Below are 23,419 nucleotides of genomic sequence, written 5' to 3' on the forward strand. Positions count from 1 at the left end.
GACTCATTCACACTGAGATACGAGCAGAACTATATATATATGTCCATGGTATACGCCGCAGCCTCATTCTTTCTACGAATCCTTGCGGAAGTACATCTTTTTCACATTGATTGATGGCGTACCTTGCGTCAGCACAAAAATCTTGAGAATATTTCATCCGTAAGGCACATCTTTGCAAATTTTAAACTGGCGTCGGAGCAACCGCGCAAATCATTCGGATATTTTTGAAACAATTCAGGATCTTGTGCAACAAAAAAGACGATTTAGCATATATCACATTTAAGAGATAAATTGGAGATGCGGTTTATCTATTTTAATAAATGTGACACTTCTGCTTGTTTTACAATTATAATTCTTCTGTGTATATAATGTAAATGCTTGTACAAGGCGTGGTCCTACCTGTGCATGTAATGTGAAGGAGCCTTTATTATAGATACACACGTAAGACATCAGCATCCGTGTTCTAACTGGTTTTGAATATGGGCCGTGATATAATGTAGAATTGCCTGAGCTTCCAGTTGTTTATCGACCATCAACGAGGAAGATTGAATTTTTAAAATTCTCTACAAAGCTCCTTGTGAAGTTATTTGTTTTGAGCACATCAGTGGACAGTTTAAAACAGTGTGAATGTCTTTAGAGTGTTTTCCTCTTTTTTACAATATAATTTATAATATGGAAATTTCCAATCGGAAATAAAAATCAGATAGACTGATAAGAAATAATATCGTGACGACGAGATCTTCTATTTCTTTGAAAATCGTGGTTCATCGATTTTGAGAATAATGTTGTGCAAAAGTGTTATTCGTTTCTCGTGTCACTTTACGAGGAACGTTCGCAGAGACTTTCATGTAAGCATCAATCCTCTTCGCAAGACATTTAAAGAAACCGATAACGTCAAATCTACCAATACCGGAAATACAATTAAATCTCCACGAATACTAATAACAGGTAAGTAAAATAACATTTAACAAGATTAACACTTAAAGCCTGATAAAAGTTCGTTAGAGGAAGTCCAGGTTTAAATGGGGTAATATTTTTTACAATAAATGCTTTACAATATTTTAAGATGCTCACCAGCAGAAGATTATTAAAATTATTAACTTGTTTGCTAATTTATTTCGAAGTATTACGACTCCAGTTTTAGTTTAGGATATACATATTTCAGATTGACAAATAATCGGTGCACAGTTTGAATAAACCGAAAAATGTACATAAATTTATGAAGAAATATTATTACACGGAAAGAATGATTTTGTAAAATTTAAAAATTTTGCTGGATACAAATATTAAATAATTTTTTGTTGGATCATCAAAATAATTATGTTGAAAATTCAAATTGATTATTAGATTATCTCTCTAAACGTTTTACAATACTCATTATTTTTTAAGTTTTCAACAAAATTATTTTCAGATTTATACTTAGCAAAATTTTTAGACCTTTCAGCAAAACCGTTCTTTCCGTATAATAATATTTTTTCGTGAATTTATATACATTTTTCGGTTCATGCAAATTGCACGCCGATTATTTATCAGTCGATCTTGAAACGTAATCTAGAGTCGTAATATTCTGAATTAAAAATAGCAAGCAAGCACTAAATTCAGCTTTAACCGAACATATTTATTTTTATTGTTAGTATATTCATATACCAATTGATTTCACTTATTATTGTAAAAATAACATTTGTTTAAGCTGAATTAACATATTATTAGTAAATTTTACATAATTTAACAAATTTAATTGGTGCTATTAATGTAATATCAATAAAAGGATAAAACATGCGTGATTACATTCTTATTTTTTTTATTTAAAATTAAAATTTTATTTAAAATAATTTAAGCAACAAAGATTATTTTTAATAAAGTGAGACAATAATTACTAAATATAATTTATTTTGTTCTTTATTATACGTCGCACTTGATACGTTTCTAAAATTCGATTGTGCATTTCTTAAAAGAATTCAGATTTAATATCCGATGTTATTTCATATGTATGAATGCAATCGCAGCTCGCATGTCTTCGAAGCTCGAGATTTTATCGGAAAGCATTTTCGCGGTTCTTTGTGTATAGAAAAGTATTACAAGGATGACGCTATGTCATCGATATCCGCGTTTTATCACGAGAGACGCAAGGTGTTCTCTTCGCATAGCAAATTCCTATTGTCGCGTGCGATTATTTTTCAGGTGGTCTCGGACAATTGGGCACGGAATGCGCAAAGTTGCTGCGTCGAAATTACGGTAATGAGAACGTCATACTGTCGGACATTATCAAGCCGTCGGAGGAGAGCTTGGAGAATGGGCCCTTCATCTTCGCCGACATCCTCGACTTCAAGGGTCTGCAGAAGATCGTCGTCGATTACAGGATCGACTGGCTCATCCACTTCAGCGCTCTGCTTAGCGCAGTCGGCGAACAAAATGTTCCGCTAGCCGTCAGAGTCAATATCGAAGGTAATAATTCACGTCGGTGCTTGATCATGTCATCGGATCGAAGCTCGCGTGTTTTTACCGCGAATTATCTTTTGTTTTTAATATTTAATTAATAGAACGCAAAACCTGTCGTGCGAGAACGTGCGCGTGGGGTTTTTCCGCGAACCTCCAAGTGAAATGGAATGTTGTGCCAACGAGTGAATTTGTCATTATGATATTAATTGTGACGCGGTCGTGATCACGAAGGGAAGAAAGTGTCCGGGAGAAAGCGGACGCGAAGTAGCGGTCGAAACGCGATAGATGGTATCGCGATTTACGAAAACATGCCTGCAAGACACACAGAACCAAGACCGAGCTAGTTTTGGAGACAAAGGCCCGCGCGCGAAGTTATATATATATATACAATCCTTTTAAAGACATCTGTGCGAATATTCGTTCGTGCTGCATATTATTTATAATATTCTGTTTTTCTCGCAAAATAACAGGAATGCACAACGTCATCGAGTTGGCGAAGCAATATAAGCTGCGGATCTTCATACCGTCGACAATCGGCGCGTTCGGTCCCGACTCGCCGAGGAATCCCACCCCGAATGTCACGGTGCAACGACCCCGTACGATCTACGGTGTCAGCAAAGTCCACGCCGAGCTCTTGGGAGAGTACTATCATCATCGCTTCGGCCTCGACTTCCGGTGTCTTCGATTCCCCGGTGTAATCAGCAGCGATCCGCCCGGCGGTGGTACCACCGGTAAGGATATCACGTCTCTTTTTTTTATCGTACATTTAACAACTAGTTGCAATAATTTCTCTTCTAACGGAAATGTACTGAGAACAGGCAATGTTTTATGAGATTTGAAACGCACAGTATAATCCGATTTGTTTACATAGCGTTCGCCGTTAAACGATAATTAATCATCAGGTTTTTTTCTCGATTTTTTTTTTGAATAATGCACTTACCTGTGATATCTCTGTAAGAATTCCGCTACCGTGGAATATTAAAATGAGATATTTTTCGAAATGTACATTGCGTGTTCGAGTTTTCCGATTCGTAGCAAGATATAATCGTATATTCATGCTCAAGGAACGCTTAATGCCGCATGCAGAATAGGCTGATAACTGAAAATTGATATCTTTTTACCTTCTTTTGCGAAGAACTAGAGCATTAACCGCGATTAAGATAACTGCATAATGTATCGTTTCTCAAGGACAATGCAGCTGGCAAGTAATGCAGCAAGTCTCGATCCTTGATCGCGTTCTTTTCCTTAATTTCCAATGCGTAAATCATTGAGAAATATTCTGCAGATGAAAAACATGTTTTTACAAACAGGTTATTCATTCGCAATCGTCTATCTCGCGTTCTCTGTAAATCGATAGAGATCTTCGTTATTATCATCACAATTTGTCCCTCTAGAAGAATCAATTGTAAACTGCAGTAATAAGAAAAATACATTTCGTTCGGCAACGCAGATTATTAAATTAATTAAAAAAGTTCGTCGACATTACATTTATTTATTTTTAAATTTTACTTTTTTTTATTTTATTCAAAGATGTGTGTTACACAGTTTTTTTATTTTATTCAAAGATGTTACATGATTTTTTAAAATTTTATTTAAAGATGTGTGTTACACGTTTGAGAGATTTTAATAATTTTCCGCCTTTTTTCTTTACGCTTTCGTAGATTACGCTGTAGCGGTATTTCACGAGGGACTGTTAAACAAAAAATACGAGTGCTACTTGGAGCCTCACACGAGACTGCCGATGATATACATCGAAGACTGCCTGTCGGCGCTCTTTCAGTTTTTAAACACACCTGACAAATTACTGCGTAGACGAGTTTATAATGTCACAGCCATGAGTTTCACACCCGAGGAGTTGTTCAACGAACTCTTCAAGTACATACCGGATTTGAAAATTACTTATAAACCAGACAAACGACAGCACATCGGTACGTATGTAATATGTGCTTTGTATACTACCGTAATTTGTTTACGTAACAAAGATAACCGAATTTGAAATTTTGTTATTAAAAATAATTTTTTATTTTAGCGGAGAGCTGGCCGCAAGTTTTCGACGATAGCGAAGCACGACGGGATTGGGGATGGCAGCACAAATATGATCTACAGAGGCTGGTAGAGTTAATGGTGCATGACGTTAGCACAAATTTTCTACCGAAACATCGACTGAAAGAAGTCAGTAGCTACGTATAATTGCGTGAAAATTGTACGTAGCTATTGAGTCCCTTTAATTAATGTGTACGCTTTGTGAGCTTTCGCGAATTCACACTCGATTTCCCGCCGAAGTTTTTCGATTATAAAAAAAATCAATAATTAATTGTATAAAAATTATTACTTTTGAAGTCTTCCATACGTAAATTATAGAGGCCAAACAAAATATAACAGATGTTTTAGAAATCAGATAAAATCAGATAAAGAGGCAGCAATTTTCTTTTTATAAAGAGGCTTTTTAAACGTATCACAAATGAATTTTCTAAAATGGGTGGTAGAGAGCATCTTTGATATTTCAAATAGTATCTTAAAAAACAGTAACGTTTAAGTTGAATTCTATGTCAAAAATTAATCAAATTTTACTGAAAACATTTGCTTTTGCAAAAAATCATATAATCAAAAATTAGAGATCTTGCTATTCTGTGTATATAAGCAGTATTTATTAAGAAATTGACTTAATATGACAATTATTGATAAAAATATTGATAAATAGGATAAAAAAATATTTGGATGAATTTTGTGAATTAAATACAAAAAATATAAATATAGATTTACAATAAAAAGACAGAACGCTGTTCGCTAACTCATATCTGCCATGTCTACATCCATAAATTCTGTAAAATCGTCATCGTTCAACATTTCCGCGATGTTTACTGGTGTCATTTTATTCCTTTTTGGCGTTTGATAATCCATTTTTTTATCCATTCCCGAAGGTGTGCCGATCGTGTCTGCATTTCTTCTCGTAGGTGTAGCATATCTATCATTTCTCTTTGGCGTTCCAGCAAATTCTGTATTTTTAGGAGTAGGAAATTTTTCGTTTTTTCTTGCAGACAGGCTTCCAGGCGTACTTTGAGAGAATTTCTCTTTATTATCAATATCTGCAAATGAAATGTTAAAACAAAATTACACACATAATACAAATGCTGAAACGGTTTTTTTTTTAAATTTTCTTTCTTTTCTTACCTTTACTACCATCGTCTTCTCCTGTTAAAATTGCACGACTCTCAACGAAGTATGCATTTGGATGTAGAAGTGGTTTACTTGCTGGTTTGTTGTGCATAACTTCAAAATACTTGGCACATGCCAAATGATACTGTCCGTCCTTAGCTAAGTCCAATATTTCGGTCATATCTAAGATAAATTAATATAAGATTTGAATGTAAAAGAACGGATTTTTTAAAATAGTAATATTAACAAAATTAATGGTCTTACTAGAGGCGAATACGCCGCAACTAGTCAACTTTTGGTAAAGCGAATCGCGATCCATATGTCTGAACGGACATCCGTGGTATTCTCCAGGCCCGACAGAGCTAGATATAATTTTCTGACAACCGTATGGAGTGTAATTCGTTTGCCTTCCCTCTTTGCCGTAATAGTGCCTAATAGAGTATGCATATTTTTTTTCAAATGCAACCCCGTCTATCTTTTTCGAGAATGCATCTCTCCAAAAACGAAGAGCATCCTCTAAAGTCACACCTATACCTTTCAGGAATAACCCATACTGCATGCGTCCTGTGTTCTTTAAATGGCTGTTGGTATACAGAGCTTCGTGAAGTGTTCTCATACATAATGGATACGATGATTTTGATAACTAAAAATTTTTTAAAATTAGATTTTAAGTAGTATAAGCTTAAGAGAAAGAAAATATAGTTTATAGCTAAAATAATAATTGATTCATACGTCATTCAGTTTATCAATGGGTGTGGCTGTAGTTGACCATACGACACGCGCCATTCCAGAGAAGGCTGAAGGAAGACCTGTTAAGTATTTGGTCAATCTCTCGTCATCAGATATATTATCGTACAGAATTTTTGCACTCTACAAAATATAGAATATATTAAAATATGGAATATATAAAATATGGAATATAATCTAAATCTTTTTTTGAAATTAATAAAAGCTACGTTACCTCTAATCCTGCAAATAGATTTTCTCTAAAATAGGAGACAAACACAGAACTTAGATCCATATGGGTGATATATGCCATCCCTGCTTTGAGGTACACTTTACGTCCTTTGACCAAATCAATCACTTTCTCAAAAGGCACTTTATAAATATCAGCGATATCAATATTCGTAACTTTTCCAGATGACAAACTAAGCTCTTCTTTCAGCTCGAATTTTTCATCTTGCGAAATCTTAAAGAACATTAATGATATTAGATATATTTAACACATACAACTATATCGTAATCTCTTATCAAAGTAAAATGAAACGAACAGGCACACAATCCATGTTGTTAATATTCAACAGATGCTCAATGCCCTTCTTATCCAACGAGCTAAATCTCAATTTAAAGAATTCCACTTCCTGATTGACAAACCACTTGGCTTGCTCGACGTCGTGGCAATACACCAGTCTCAAGATAAAATGCGATGTGTGGTCTCTCCTCCTGGTCTGCGAATGCTCCTCTGACTGCGGATTGGATCCATCAGCGTACAAGAGATTCGCGTAGTACTTCAATCCGTCGGATTTCAGAGAATCGCAAAAGGCCTTCTTGCGTTCCTCCTGCGTTTTCAGATCGCCCCTGCAATTCGTTGTCTCCACCAGCCGTAACGCTGCAACAGAGTGGATTGCACGCGATTGCAGTATCAATGATTAAAATACAAGATGCACAGAGAGGGCTACCGCAGAAGGCTACCTTTCAGTCTGTCAAATCCCAGCTCTTGAAACTCCTCAAGCGACATTTCGCCCACCGGTGGCACATCGTACATCTGTATGTCGTGAGGGTAATCGTTGCCGACGACATCCGCGACGGCTGTGTAACGTCGACGTGCCTTGTATTCCATCCTCGGGCTTACGGCGATCTACTTCTGGCTGCACAGTGAAGATGAAGGTAAACACAAATTGAGCGCACGTGGTGAACGCTGAACGTTAGACCGCGTCTGTGCAAACAGTGGCATTTGATGTCTTCCTATCTTCGTATCGGCTACTTGCGAATAACGGGAGATATGAGGAAACAAGACACATAATTCTGTGGATGAAAGTCACTCTTATATGCGGTTCCACGCCATGAGGTTAGGATACCAGCCAACAGCTGATTCTTTCCCGCCTTTTCTCCCCGCCACGTGGCACGTGATTCAAACGTCATCCACAATGGACAGAGAAAATATTTGGAAAAAAGTTAACCAGTCATTTGATTATTTTTTTCTAAATCTTTTTATTCTTGAAAGAACTGTAGTTTATAATATTTTCAAATAGAACTTTTTTTAATATTTTTTTATCGACAGTGCCAAAAGTAAATCTTATTAATATACGCTAGATGGTGCCTCATAACACGTTAACGTTGCATATATTCAATCCATTTCTCTTTGATACACACATTTTTTATTTTTTATAATACTCTTTTCCGTAATCATTTTCCGTTCATTATGTAAACAAAATTTTTGTATAAATAATATTTATTATACGCTAACAAACTGTAATAATTACCGAACTGAAGTATGTGCATAATTAAAATCTTTCTTTCCCTTAATTAAATTATTTTACGACGGTATTTTAATTTTTTATGTATTAAAAATATTAATTATACTTGAAAAATATGTATTTTTCATTCTTTTTTCGATTTTTCAAATGCCAAAGATTTCAACTAAATTATTTCAGAAAGAATTTAATTCCAAAACCAAAAGTTGTGAGCAAATTCGACAAACATTGTTAAAATATTATTAAAAGATATTTTTTTCGTAAAAAAAATGATGCGATATAAACATGGCAGGAATAAATAGCAACAAAATACCTTTAAATAATTATATTAATATTATTAAATATTTCTCTTTTGTAATTTTAGAAAAACGAATATTTTTAATCTTTTTGCTAAAACAGTTGATTCGATTCTTCTCTCTTTCTCTCCCTGAAATAATGCAGAGATGCGTCAATTAAAATGGCATAGCCTCCCGTTCCCTCGTGTTTTCCGTGGCATTTTAAAATCAATTTAAACGTAAAGTTTGAAATGTAGCACAGCTAAGATGGACAGATCCAAAAACACACGCATGTCTCGCTTTATTTTGACGTGCTCCATCCGCCAACGAGTCTGCGCGCTGCAGGAGATTTCTGTTTGGCTTTTCCCGGCAGCGACGGATACACCTATTCCCGTCAGTCACGTGGTGAGCTTTCGCGGGTAAGGATCGTATTCCTTTGTCGGCCTTTTTTTTCCTCGGTGGTGTAAGAGAAACAGATAAAGAGAAAGAGAGAGAAGAAAGATTTGGATTCATCACTAATTCAAGGTGCATTTTCAAAATCGCCAGAGGTAAGTGTCACCGTCAAAATCTTCGTCGAAACTATCGCATTACTGCACGTGACTGAAAAATTTATGTACTTATTTATAGATAACAAAGATAAGAGTAGATAACAGAAAAACAATAGTTATACCATTTTCAATATTTTGACGGAGAAGAAATTGAATCAATCGAAATTTTGTCATTCAAATTTCTTTTAATTATCGATGTGTAATTGACACTTACAGAGCTGTAAATTCGATTATAAGACTCGTCATTTTTGACATATAAGTGCGTTATTAATTTCAAAAGCGAGAACGTACTGTGAAAGTAGAAATACGGTCGATATCGCGCAATATAGAGTTGTCTACATTTGGAATCTAATATCTACCTAGGAATGCAGTCTCAATGTCCGATGATACTTGGTTACTGTATTGAATAATGTAATATGCATCGATGCTTACCTGACGACGGCATTCTACCTCGTGCAACTTCTCGCGGATTGACATAGAAAATCTATAGGAAAGCGGAGTTGTCGCTATACTTTTCACTTCGATACGTGTTATTTTGGATTTTGAGAGCTCATTGTAATTTACGTTCTTCGAATTGTTGTTTTCTTCGCGGAAAATAGGGTTTTTATATAAATTTCACAGTTATTTAATTATTATTAAATATACCACGTGAGAATGTATATATATACATATATATATGCATATAATCTGTCATATCTTTTATCGTTATCGCAAGGAAAAAAAATTATAAACGTGATACGAAGCTTGTATAATGCAAAAATATTAAAGCAGGCATGTCTTATTTATTAAATGTTTTATCTTCCAAAAGTTTAATCTCGTAATTAAACGTACATTCATCACCTAAAAGGTTGCGGCAATACTTTTTATTTTGATGGATTTTGGAATGCAGTTTTGCTTGTGGAGCGATTGAACGTAGTTGGTTAAATCCATTGGTAGAAATCAATCGCTCGGTGAACAGACTGTTCCGAAAATGAAAAAAAGTGTTGCAACTTTTTAGTTGATGAGTGTACAGTTGGAATTTTAAGAACGTCGATTGTGCGTAATTTTTAGTGAGAAATTCTCGAAAGTCATGTTTAACCGAAAAACAAATAAAAGCTCGCGAATCAAGCAAAAATTAATATTATGTTCTAACTCATTAAATATATACAAACTGTGTATATACTATATATATATATATATATTTTGTGTATGTGTGTGTGTGTGTGTGTGTACACGTATAAGTGAGCGATTTGCATTTGTTTTCGAGTGAGTTTTGCAAATCCGTTTGAAGATGGAAGATCATTTCTCAATTAGAAGTTTTCGAACGCACGTACCAGGAGATTGATAGACGATTTCCGGAAATAGAATGCGATTTACTTCTCTTAGAGATGCATCTGAGCTCACGATATCTCGGGACGGCGATGGTTTATCTAGAAAGATGAAATTTTAAAGAGTCGGAAATCTTTCTCCCTTCACCCTTCTCTCATAATCATGAAGTAACTAGCCAACTGTTATGCGTTACTTGAAATAACGACTTCGTTTCGCCACAAACTTTGCCACAAACTTCATTTAAAAAAAAAAAAATATTTAAAGAAATATTTCTTGCGTTTAACACTTAAAAATTGTAAATTTACGAGTATATGTATACTACCATGTCTTATTATTTGTTTTATCATATATTAGAATGTAATAATATTTATAGCGTGCTATATTTTTACGTTTTACATAAATTATGGATTTAATCCATGATGCCACCCATAATATTAATATACGGCATGCTGTTTAATCCCTTGTTAAAATGATTAATTGATCAATATTAATTGGACGGAAAATTTACGGTAATAAATAACGGCACGGAAGTTTGTAAAACATTAAAATGTACCGACGATGTCACGCAGACGTTAATCAATTAGATTAATCGGGAAGTTTTGTTCACGGCGCAACTACAATTCGCGTGATGCATAGTACATTTATATGACTCATTACTTTTCATAACATATAATTCATATCTAACGAACGATACGCAGAACACGCAGTTACAAAATGGAATTTTTTTTGAGTTTGTGAAATAGAACGAAGCAATTTTGGTTTCTCAATTTTTACGTCGACAGGATATTTGCAGAGCGAGGGAGGGAAGTAAACAAATGTGTTCCTAGTGTAATCCCTGGATATTACGGCGGCGATAAAAACTTCGTTTTCTATCGAAACACAAAATCGCTTTTTTAAAGCGGGTCAGATAACATCGACTTGAACACGAGCGGAAAGAATTAAGCAAATGAAAATTTCTCCTTTGTGTATCTACCTGCATGTTTCTCCAAGTTTCCGTCATGCGATGTATTTACTGGTATTCGATCAAAGAGTAAATTTCTAACTTTTCCTCTTTTATTTATGTGTGCCCGTAAACCTCTGAGTTTTCCAATTCCTATATTTGTAATTATAGAGTACTCTTGTATCGAATCGGTAAAATTACTAAGAGATTGAAATAATTTGTTACACCTAATGTCATATAATTACTCAAGTTAGGAAACATTAAACGTAATTCGTTGTATAAAATTGATATTTTCTTCCTATAATAGAAACGTTAGAGACAATCATTATTCATAGGTATATGAAGCAATTTTACAACTTGAGAGCTAATTCAAGTTTAGATACCATCAGAGTTAGATTATATAATAGTTTCAAATTTTGAGCAAATAATTCTGTCTATAAACCGCTGACGCGAGCGAAAGATATTTCGATGCATCGTTGATGAAAGCACCTGATGAAGCATCGCCGATGTGGGTGGACAGGATATTCGATGCGCGCGATCCTTTGTGGTGATTCTGATCCTCGATTGAGATTAACGAACCTGACCGGTGAAACCCTAAGGGTCTTATGACCCATCGATTGCCCCAAATTCCCACACATGAACATTCGAAGGGATGAATCTCTCTCGGGAGCGTGAAAGCTACAAAGGGAAATTACAATAAGTACTAAAAAATTGAATGAGAGAATACATATTTTTTTGTGCTACACATTGTTTCGAGAGAATATAAATATGTGGTAGATATACGCGGCCTCGGTATATATTTTTAATATACCGAGGCTTGGAGGGCGAAAGAAACAAAGTCAATATTTCGTGTAATCGTGACATTAGATGAATTTTTCCCTTGTCTCTTTCGCGTGACCGTTCACGGGTGAAATGTACCTATATATCCACTTCATGTGATATCACATCACTTTGATACCGAAGTCCCTTTGTGAGATCTGAGTCGTTGCTAATAACTTTAAAGCGCGGCGTTCGTCGGGGGAAAAGAAAATTCACCAGCGTGAAACTTCGCGACGCACGCGGAACTTCACCGGTCGCCAGGCGAAGAGATATTGAACTCTGTATAATCTCATAAAAAATGAACTCGAACCGCAATTTCGCGGAACAGTCACAGCGCCGGTCACTTTCGATCAGCCGTCGAGGGAGACAATGTTATGAGCCCGGCTACTATGACCAATGACGTAGAAACGTTCGATTTTTTCCGGGAAAAATAAGGGCGTTTCAGGCAAGGGTTGAGTTCGATCTTACTTCAGTGAATTCAGATTTCGATACCGCAAACTCCGCTATTTAATCGATATGGGTACTGATAAAAATGCAAATATTGGAGTAAAATGTACGTTTACATTTTCCTTATATCGAGAATGGAAAATTATGATAATTTTTTTTAAGTGGCTTTGTATCGCAACTAATTTTCCGCGTATTTTATCATAATTATAGGTATTTTGAAATTGCAGTAATAATTTTCTCAAGGTCTTGGTATCGTCAGAAATTAATTTCTGCCGATATCTGTCGACGATTATGCCAATGAAATTGTACGGAAATTAAATTGCATTGAAAAGCAGGCAATTTATGCCGAGAAAAAATCATTGTAAATTGTAGGTTTTTGAAGCCGTCGTGATATTGAATACTACTGGTCCTTATTATATTTCATTTTGGTATTTCCATCTAATTTATACGTATATTGTAACGAGTATAAAAATAATTATTTATAAAAGTTATTCATAAAACCTTTAGTTTATAAATATTTTTGAACAATAATTTTTTTAATCTGCTTCTATCTGAAAAATCTATTCATTGCAGTTCGCTATTGATCAAACTGTATATGTTACCGTCAAAATCCATAATCTGTTAAAACCCGAATTCATTAGTTAAAATTAGAATGATTAAACATAAAATCGAAAACCTGTGTTTAGACAGTACAATTATAGACCTCGTTTATAGACCGGACTCCTCTTCCTCACCCCCCTCCTACAACCCCCCTGTTGAATCTCGCTACGCATGGAAAGTCAAAAACTCATGTGAAACAGTACAATTATAGACCTCGTTTCAATTAAATTTAAAATTAATTTTAACTATATATAGTAAAATCGGGTTTTAACGATTATGACGGTAACATATATACGTTTATATTTTTATTGTACCAAAAATTGAAAATTATGAGAAGAAGAATAAATTTAATTAAGATTCTTATGTATAAAATATAAATTTTAATTAAAGACAATTTTATTGTATATTGAATTCATGTACCATTAACTGCGCTTGACTCTCGTATAGTCTTTATACAGTCCTATTAATGATTTGAATTTCTATGGAAATTATGAGAATTTCTTCAAGTGGTTTCGTATCGCAGCTAATTTTCCGCGTATTTTCCTCGTCATATAATTATTATATAGATAGATTCTGATATAAGTTTTCTCAGGTTCTACTTCAATGTCGACAGAAATAAATTTCTTCCAATTTCTTCGGCGATTACGTCGGTGAAATTGTTCGGAAATTAAATTGCATTTAAAAGTCGGCAGTTTATGCCGAGAAAGAAACCTCGATGAATTAAAGACTTTTAAAATTGTCGTGATATTGAATACTGATCTTAAATATATTTTACTCTTGTTATTTCCGTCTAATTTAATCGAAAATTGAAAACGAGTATAAAAATAGAAATAACTACTTATAAACAGTTTAAAGTATTTTTGGGCAACAATTTTTTAACCTGTCTCTGAAAAATCTATAGTTATGTCATTTCGCCATTAGTCGCCGTACAGTAGCAGAGAATATTTTACTAAGTGCCTAAAAAAAATCATTAAAAAATTTATACGTGTTAAATAGAATGATCATAAATATTCGATTCATTACGTCGGCGCCTTCTCCTTCAACGCCAACTTGGGTTGATCGATCACCTATCGATTGCCTCGAAATAATAAATGTCGCAACTGATTGTTTACACGAATGTGCTGCACGCGTCTATATGATCGAACGTGCTGTCGACCTTTACATTCTTGCACTTGTACGAGAAGCTATCTCTTATTTCACGCCGGAATTCAGCGGGTTTGCGTCGTGGAAGTAGCGTGAAAATAATTCGATCGGTTGCGCGCAGACATTAATCTCACTTATTCTTCCGAATCTTCCTCTGGCGGCAACGTTTATATATACACACACACATATATATATATATATATATATATATATATATAATGGAGAGGAATGAATGCACGTTACTTCAGAGTGAATAAAAATAGAAGACATTCCCATAGTATTATACCTTACCCTTTTGTCAAACGAGAATTATACGAGAAAATATTATCGCTGGATTCCTGGGTGACTCGAGGATAAAACGTTTCCGCTTTTCTTCCCATGTGATGGATATAACGAGCTTTAAAGAATTATTGGCGGTTGGACTTGTGTCTTCCGAACTTACGGCCGCGGTCGCCGCTCGACGAAGGGCCAAGTTTGTTTTCACAGATTCGAAAGAAACCGCGTGTTTCACGTCGCCTTCAGATTCGTTAATGGCATCCCCAAGTAAAAAGGTGGAAGTAAAGTGGAAACCGCTAAAAGTGCATTTTCTCGTAACAAGTTTGTTAGTGTCTCGATAGATAACTACACTGGTACGGCCGGTGCAACGTCGTGATAATATTGAGTAAAACTTTCTGATCTAAAATTAAATACATGCAAGAACACTTTAATCATTATTATTTCTTAATATATTTCTCGCCGAATTAGGAAAATATCAAAGAGAAAATATCAAACTTTAGATGCAAAAAATCTCTAAATTATTAATACTGTGATTGCCTTTTAATCGAGATTAATCGCGAGCAAATTTGTTATATTATTGCTTTTATGAAATGCAATTTATTACTAAATTTTCGTTGCAAGGTCGTTTTACAAGATATACGCCCCGGCTTGCGAGGAAAAAACTTACGTCATGAAAAACTTTGACGTAGCATTACGCAAATGGATAGGATGGAACTTCGTTTTGATAAGTGAAGTTTTCAGAGCAGCTAGCGACTCTAATGACAAAGAGCAGAAAAAAGAGGCAAAGAGGATCGTGACGGATTTACGTTGTTCTCGTTGCTGCTCTGAAATTCACTCGACGAGTTTAATGTCTTATTATATAATGGAATTGTACCATTTTAATTTCGTCTGCTTTTCAGACCTTGTAACCTTTCCCTCCATAAGAAGGACTATTATTAGTCCTCGTTGCTTGGTCGGGTAACGTATATAGAGATACGTTACAATCAATGTGTACAATCTCGTGTTTCATACCTGTGCTTTTGTTATTGTGCTTTTATCGTGAAACGCAAGATTGAAAAACACTCCCTGATGCAATTACTAACGCAAACATAAAAAAAAATGTTTCTGTTATTTTAAACCTCTCGTCACAAAATGAAACAAAAGCCAGCTAAAATTTTGGGGATCATTAATTCTCTGTCGTAACTCTGTGATTCCATTGCCATGATTAATGCCTCGATTCACCTCCTCGTAATGAATCATTCGTGCCAAACGTTTGTAATTACACGCTCGCTCAATTTTGAGAGCGAGATTGCACGTAATGCAAAATCACAAATTCAATCATCACAAAATCCAGTCGGGTCTGGTATATCTTCTTCGACTGAATCTAGTTATCTTCATGTTCGTTATCTCCCGGCACGGAGAGCGTGGATTAACTTGCGAGATCCCATAAATTCCACATCGGCGGTAGATTTCGTGGCATCGATTCTCCCTTGGCACATTCGCCGACGACTTATCGCGCGGGCTTTGATTAAAATGATTTAATTACGAACACACAAATGTACAAGGAGACTTGGATTAATTATTGCCGTATTCGGTTAATGTTAATTTAATTACAGGTATTTAGTGCCGTAAGATCGTTGTCTTTTTTTTTCAAGTAAGCCCTTTTCCGTTGTCATCATTAAGAGGGAATCTGTAAGGGCGAATGCAGTCTAGTCTCGTAAGAACCAAAAAAGAAAAATTCAGAATAACCCAACCGTAATCCGTTTCCATCAATTACTGTCTACCGCGATTTTCTTCGTCTTCTTTGCCTGTCAGCCTTCAATAAAAAAAGCTACCCGCCTTAAACACAGCGTAATTCTTCCCCTGATGGTGGATACCCGTAACTTTTTGCGCTTCGCTGATGCCGGATATCCATTAATCGTTCGCTATATTGCACATTTATCGAAGTCGTATAAGAGAGTTCCGCTCCGTAATATGAGTTCTCAATAGGTTGCATCGATTTTTAAATAAAAACCCTATTTTTATTTATAGCCATAAATGTTAGATGTCTATAAGAAAATCCGTGTAAAATCTTGCGATTGTGTAGAACGGATTCATGACACATTCACGGATTTTCCTTTTGATCGACAAAGATTCGATATTGAATACGTCCGATCGCGCCTCTCACGCCGCGAAATCGATCCGGCTGATTAATTATGCAAAAGTGCTACCGAATGGGCAATTGAAAGATTTGCATCTAGGCGAGGTTCCGCAATTTTGTCGCAGCTTCGGCAATATCGATCTCTTTCGACGATGCTGCTGACGGTATACCTCGAAGATCATCCGATAAAGCAGGCTCGTCGAGTATTTCCTCCGTATTTTCGTTAGCTTTTGACGAGGGCAGCCAATTTTGTAGCTCAGTAACGTGATTTTGGCACAAACAGTATGCGTATGGCTCACAAATACGAGAGAAATCTAGAGAAATGTAAAGGAAGCAAAACATTCTGCAATCCAAATGTTATAGAAAATGTCAGACTACGTAAAACGTAAGACTCGTCGGCGCACACAGGATCGTGAGTCTGAAAAGCGAGAATGGAGTTGATGCAAATATTGATGTTTCCTTCAAGGCGACGGAATTTCAATGTCCATTTTCATGCAAAGGTTGAGAAGCTATATATACATTACAGAGTTAATGTAACAATATATATACGTGTTAGATCTCATTTGTTATAGTTCTTTTTATCTTGAAAGTTTTTAGTTCTTTTTACCTTAATGGTGTTATTTCGTTATAAATATTTCTTGTTAAAAGCACGAGATTTTTTCCAATATTGTTACTTTAGTGTCAATTTTCTTTTTCAATATTGTCACAATAATGCGACAATATTGTTGAAATTTATTTACTCTTGTTAAGTGATATTTTCTTTACAAATAACACGTGCTGCTCTTGAAAACTTCTTTCATATATTCTTTTGACAGTAATGTGTGTGTATGTGTGTGTGCAGTTAAAGAATCTCACAGATTATGGATAGAAGAAGACAGAAAAATCTATCTCTTGCAACAACGTAATGTCTTTGGTGATATTTTGCCGGTAAATCGAATTGGAGTAGTCCGAGATGAAATCATTCTCGCGCGAAAACGTGTTACGAGATATCGGAGGCGTTGCGAAGAGGCACTTCCGTCGAAGGACTGCGATCACGCTTTTAGTTTTCGTGGATTTTTCCGTTGGCCAGCCGAATGATAGGGGACGAATTATATGTGTACGTATATCATATAAGCGCCGTTTCATCCAAATGTTTCCTGCAAATCTCCTTCTTCTTCGCGGCCATTCGAAACAGCTATTTCCTGCGTGGCTTCCCTCTTGAAATTGAAAAGAAGGACGTCAGTTTCTCGGACCATCCCTCGCTATCTCTTTCCGTTCTATTCGTAAACAAACCAACGGTGGATATAACGGTAACGTAATCGCGATATGGTTCAACGCGCATTCTCCTTGCGATTTTTATCTGAGAGAAGGTTTCGTATCACGTTTCTCGGAAATGAAGACCGGAATCACATAAAATTCGCATGAAATAGTACGTGTTTATAGAACTATTATATAAATTAAAGTAAATAAAATAAATTATATTAATTTAAAGATTGATAAACTTTACTGGATTTATTTGTTCAACGTGACTTTTCGGAAAATGCCGAAAGTGAAATCAAATGAGCGCTTTTCTTTGAGTTTTAATCAATAATTAACCATTCAATATGACGCCCAAAATAAAATCAAAATCTTCTAAAACGTAAATAAAGCACGGATAATAAAGTTTTCTAGCAGTCTTTAAATTGAAGAGTGACATCCATTGTTTTTCTGAACGTAGATATGTTTCGCCCTGGGCATTGTTGCCAAAGAATGACGGCACACAATGTAATCAATTTCATTTAACATCGGATATATCACATACATGTTATTGCGTATTACGTAAAAATACCGTGTGATAGATTTACAATTATAGATACGCTCTTGCAGAGCCGCGGGAAAGAATCCTTTGTGGACAACTTGATAAATGAGTACCGTTGGGAAATGGCGCACGCTTGCACAGATATTTGCGGAAATGCAATCGTATATATCGCACTTTTAAAGTTCTCCTTTTTCTCGAACAGCATTTTCTTCACAAACTATCTGTGCTCTTGAAAACTAGGTACCTTCTCCATATCTCCTATATCTACGTTCTCCATATATCCTTTCAGTTTTTACATCTCTATTGCGGGAAGACAAAATTTACAAGCGAACGAAATTTATACATAACTGTTATTTAACAAAAGGCAAAATTTACAAGTGAACAAAATTGATACGAGGCTGTTATTCAACAAATTATTATCACAAAAGGACAAATGGTCGTAATATAAAACGCATTGTGCAGTGCGCTTCGTTGTAATAATAACTTTATATCGTATATTACATCACTGTTGGAAAACTCGGAGCAATTCCGTTTTGCTCGGCGCTCGCAAAACTTTAGTTTTGCATATAACTATACAGTTCCCTTTCAACGTTATTTAACTGGAATAACTGTTATTATGTGTTTAATTATAACGTGAACACGAGAAAATATCCTTTTAACATCAATCATCTCTTATTCATCCTACATTTGTAATAAGTAAAACTAAAATAGAAATTATTACGGATATAAAAAATGCGCACAAACGATCCAAATAAAATCTCGACTTTATTTTAGATCTTATTTAAGAACATTAAAAGAATAATGGACTTTTAATTTTTGAAAATTATTGTACTGTGTGATCAACTTCTGTATGATTAATTTCGCATTCCAGTTTTGAATGATTTAGGATGGGTCAATTTGTTTGAAAATTGCATATTATTATTTCCGCACACTGCAAAGTTGTAAGAGTTACTGGACAGCTGTATGTTCCCCATGGGTCGGAACAATGTTTGTACTTTACCGCAAGACGCCATTCATCGTGCCTGTGACCGAGGCATGCTGTGTGCCGGCAAACTTTGTGCTAAACCCTGGAATGCGCGCCGCACCCTATTAGACCTTCGATATTTGTTTCCTCTACTTCCTTGCCGACTTATCGCGCCGGCTTCGCTGGAACTTTCGCTCGATTTACTCTCACAAATTCCCACATTAAAGCGCTGCATTTCGCCGAACGAATATTGTTATATTAGTCTCCATTGTCAACTGCTAAACGTGAATGAAGCTATATAATCGAGTCACAGCTTTTCATTGACTTTCAATTCAATTAATCTGAACGGAGTGCACCGGTCGAGATTATGAAATTGCGAGATTAATAAATATCAAACGTACATATATGTGGATGAATATTTTAAATATATCATTTTTAATTTAATTTCAATTTTACTTATAAAGAAAATAGAAATATTTTTATAGATGTATTTTTTTTAAATATAAAACCTGAAAAAAATAACAAAATATATTTTGACAGCTGTGTAAAATTTTTCACTTTGAAAAGCGATTTTTATTATTTCTTTTTTTAATGGGGTCAACTGTATAAGCTTAGTGGATTTTCGGATAGAAGAAAATTCACAATAACGTTGTATTAAAAACATACAATTCTTTCTAAGCTCTGTTGTTCAACGGGGTTATCTTATCCTTGGAATGAAGCATCCGTTTCTTGCGAAAAAAATTCCTGCCGATTAAGGGATAGCAGCAGCTTAATGCAGGTTTTATGCGGTGCTTTATTGCGTGTAACGTTTTATTGCGCGTGTTCCGTTGCAGTAGCTAAGGCTTGCAGTCGGTACGTAGAATCTCCTCAGTTCTAGTGATCGTCGCGCTCTTCAGCCTTTTTTCATGATACCCAAGAAAACGTCTGAGAGATGAAAGTTGCAATTTCTTAGAATTGTCGTGACGAAGAGCTGAAAAACTGTTATAAATGTAGAGAAATGGTGCTCATTTAGAAAAGAAGAAAGCTTTAGTGTATGTGGGTCAACACTTTTTTAATTATTAAAATATGTAATAATACACAATTTCATACAGAAATTTTATACAAGCGTCAATATTTAAATTAATTTAATTAATAATAATTTAATCAATTCAAATATATTAAATAAATATTAACTAAATATTAATATATTATATTAATATTTAAAATATTAATATATTATATATCCATATATATATATATCATTTATACTCTAATATGTTAAAATATATATTTTAATATATTAAAACACAAGAGTATTTATTATAACTGTCGCTATTTTTTGTGTAGGACTATTTATTGTATTATACGTAACGATTTTTATTCTAAAAAATGACGCGAATAAATGTAAGGATTGTAAATCTTACAAATTATCTTAGTTCTTTTATGATAAACCTTATAGGTCAGAGATCGAAAAAAGCTCTTAATATAGTGATCTACAACTATCATTCCTTAAGATCTAAATTTCTCCGCGAAATGTCGCATTCTCTCATTTAATGTCAATAAAAAGATCATTGTTTTGCATTTATAAATTTATGTGTTGTTATTTATGTTTTATAAAATAGAAACACTCTTGAAAGCATTCTTTTGCTACAAGATGTTTACATTCTCGAATTTTACGTTCTACGATTATAGGGCTTCTTGAAGCATTCCAATGTGCAGTGCTGTTCATGCTAAAAGCTACAACAATAACGAAATGAGAATTCCTCGAGATAGTTATTTGTATGTATATATCTTTTAAAAAAGCTCGAAGTAATAATAACACTACCAAAGCAGATGAAAGTCGATTTATGCGAAGTGCACCAAATTAATTTCGTAATAATGAAAATTTATAATCAACTATTACAATCATTTTTATGCGGACAATAGCAGCGTTCATTTTATTCGCATACGAATTAATTAGTCAACATGTCGATTAGAAAATAACAAAGACAGCTTTGTTTCGAAACAAAATGAATCATCTTCGTGTATACCGTTCCTCTTTGCCGGTGTTGCTTATTATATGTTGCTCATTATATGTTATATAACCGACTCACGTCATGTCGGCCGACTTTACATAATGGAATCGAGGCGGTTTCAGCGCATAATAAAATTTATCTAATAGCGCCGGTTATTTTCAGTCAACAGAAGTAACATTCTTGAGTATAGGCGAATGAAAATTACATCATAATTGTGGCCTGGAAATAACGTCGCGTTACAGGAATAAAATGGCATGTAACAAACGCACTGCAGAATTTTACGCATAGCGTAGTGTAAAGATAAACGTATGCGCGTTGATCTCCCGGGTTTTTTTTATTGCGCGTGTACTTTATCTCTCCAAGGTCGTATAAATTTTTTTGCGTAGGAGACAAAAAGGGCTACTTTGCGGCTCCATTAAATCTCGCGCTTCGTTTAAGCGTTGCGATTATCTCTCCTTCCGCCACTGGCCGCCGTCGTCTGCGGGAGAATAAAACACAAGAAAGAGAGAGAGAGAGAGGGAGGAGAGAAGGAGGAAATCCTAGATGCACGAGTAATTACTCGTGTGCTTTTCGCGCGCATCCCCGCATTTGTCGACACAACTTTTTCACCCCTTGTTGTCCACCGTCGACCGGGCTTTTAGCAGTAAGCCGAGTCCCCCGTCTGAAATATGAGACTTTAGGATTTGTCGAACATTTTTTTCTCCTGCAAGTGGCTGCCGGCCGTTGCGATCTTCGCGTAAAGTTGTAGGGGAGACCGGGGACAAAAGTAACAGGGTACAGTTGTAACATCGTAAATATTTTTAAAACTATAATAGGTATACCTATGTATGTGGCTGTGAGACAAAAATCATTAGACAAACCGACATTGGTTTGTTAGTTCCTTATTGGTCCATATAATATTGACATATTAAATATAGTATTATATCCATATAATATTGACATATATGATTATAAATAATTGTATTGCATGAAACTTAATAAATAGCTAAGTGTTTACCTATAAATTATATAATATAATACAATCGTCCTCCTCTACTGTTACAACCGTCCCTGGGGCTGAGGACAGTTGTAACATAGTATTCCTCATAGTGTTTAAACAGTAATAACTTTTTTCCTAGTTACATTACAAGATTGAACACAAGAAAATTTTGTATTTAAATAAATTCTATCTAAAGATATAGGTTTTTAAAATGTAAATATTATAATTTAACTGTTGTAAGACTTTAAATTCAAAATGTTACTTTTATTTCCGGTCTCCCCACCACAAAGTCGGGGCAAACTCTTCGATTCTATCTCGACGAACTTATTTCAGCGATCATAATTCGTGATACGACGCGACTATAATACGATTTGATCCCCGCGCGGCCGTCGATCGCAAGTCCTTCTTACGGCAATTCCCCTAATAGACGTATCATAGTACGCGAGTTATATTAGCCGCGTACATTATTTACGGTGCCACGGTAGCGATCGATAGATTCGCTTTTTCATTATTAAAACCGTATACGCTTGAAAAATATTCACGAAGCTTACGCGTGACCGATCGCGATAATTTCAGGGTCGAGGAGGACGCGGCGACGGGCGTACGCGATCGATGATCTCTCAATCGCGTTTAATCGCGCGTTAGTTAGGGAGCTTAACAAGCGTACGGAGATGCGTGATTTATGCTGAGAAGAAGATAAACAAGGGCGGATTTTGAAGTCGCTTTATCGGTGGGGGAGGGGAGGGGGGGAATGCCGGAAGATTTAGCACGACGCGCTAAACCAAAATGTCGAAACTGTACACGTGATAGCGCAAACGAATGTCATCGTTGCGCCATCACAACGCGACGAAGCCCTTCCCCGCTCGCGATGAAAATACGAAGAACCAGAGAGATACCTAACCGATATATCAAACGTAGCCAAGCGCGGTCTTTGAATAATACATGAGGGCGAGCGATGCGCGAGCACGGGGAGGCACATTTTCAGCACCACTGGCATTCTCTTTTTTCTGCATTCTACGAGATGCACCCCGTCCTGTTTCTCATTTTTGCCTCGCAAACGCAATGCGACATTTTTCATGTAAATCGATTCACATAGCAGATACATACATGGGTCTAAGAGAATCTTTTATTACACTGTGCCTCCAAATCTTTAGAAATCAA

General features: G+C 35.4%; 3 protein-coding genes across 4 annotated transcripts in view; 2 read left to right on the plus strand and 1 right to left on the minus strand.

Annotated features, from left to right (window-relative positions):
* The first annotated feature begins 504 nt into the window (after positions 1-504).
* Positions 505-4,753, plus strand: LOC105451744 (L-threonine 3-dehydrogenase, mitochondrial). Its single transcript, XM_011692390.1, has 5 exons — positions 505-948; positions 2,182-2,445; positions 2,910-3,170; positions 4,101-4,367; positions 4,469-4,753. The coding sequence occupies exons 1-5, from the start codon at positions 783-785 to the stop codon at positions 4,627-4,629; spliced, it is 1,119 nt and encodes a 372-aa protein (XP_011690692.1). The 5' UTR covers positions 505-782; the 3' UTR covers positions 4,630-4,753.
* On the minus strand, positions 4,644-7,727 carry LOC105451743 (DNA primase large subunit-like). Its single transcript, XM_011692389.1, has 7 exons — positions 7,288-7,727; positions 6,867-7,204; positions 6,557-6,784; positions 6,328-6,465; positions 5,860-6,238; positions 5,611-5,778; positions 4,644-5,525 (listed from the first exon to the last, which is right to left on the minus strand). Exons 1-7 carry the CDS (start codon positions 7,433-7,435, stop codon positions 5,227-5,229), a joined length of 1,698 nt encoding a protein of 565 aa, XP_011690691.1. The 5' UTR covers positions 7,436-7,727; the 3' UTR covers positions 4,644-5,226.
* Positions 7,728-8,638: 911 nt separating this feature from the next.
* The window catches only part of LOC105451745, a 29,496-nt gene continuing 14,715 nt past the window's right edge, over positions 8,639-23,419 (plus strand). Inside the window, exon 1 of one of the 2 annotated variants that reach the window (XM_011692392.1) lies at positions 8,639-8,892. The gene's annotated coding sequence lies outside the window, so the exon portion shown is untranslated. The remainder of the gene's footprint in view (positions 8,893-23,419) is intronic. The other variant, XM_011692391.1, reaches the window with a different exon arrangement.

This window comes from Wasmannia auropunctata, unplaced genomic scaffold (genome assembly GCF_000956235.1).
Source record: "Wasmannia auropunctata unplaced genomic scaffold, wasmannia.A_1.0 LD336046.1, whole genome shotgun sequence".
NCBI classification, from domain to species: Eukaryota; Metazoa; Arthropoda; class Insecta; order Hymenoptera; family Formicidae; genus Wasmannia; species Wasmannia auropunctata.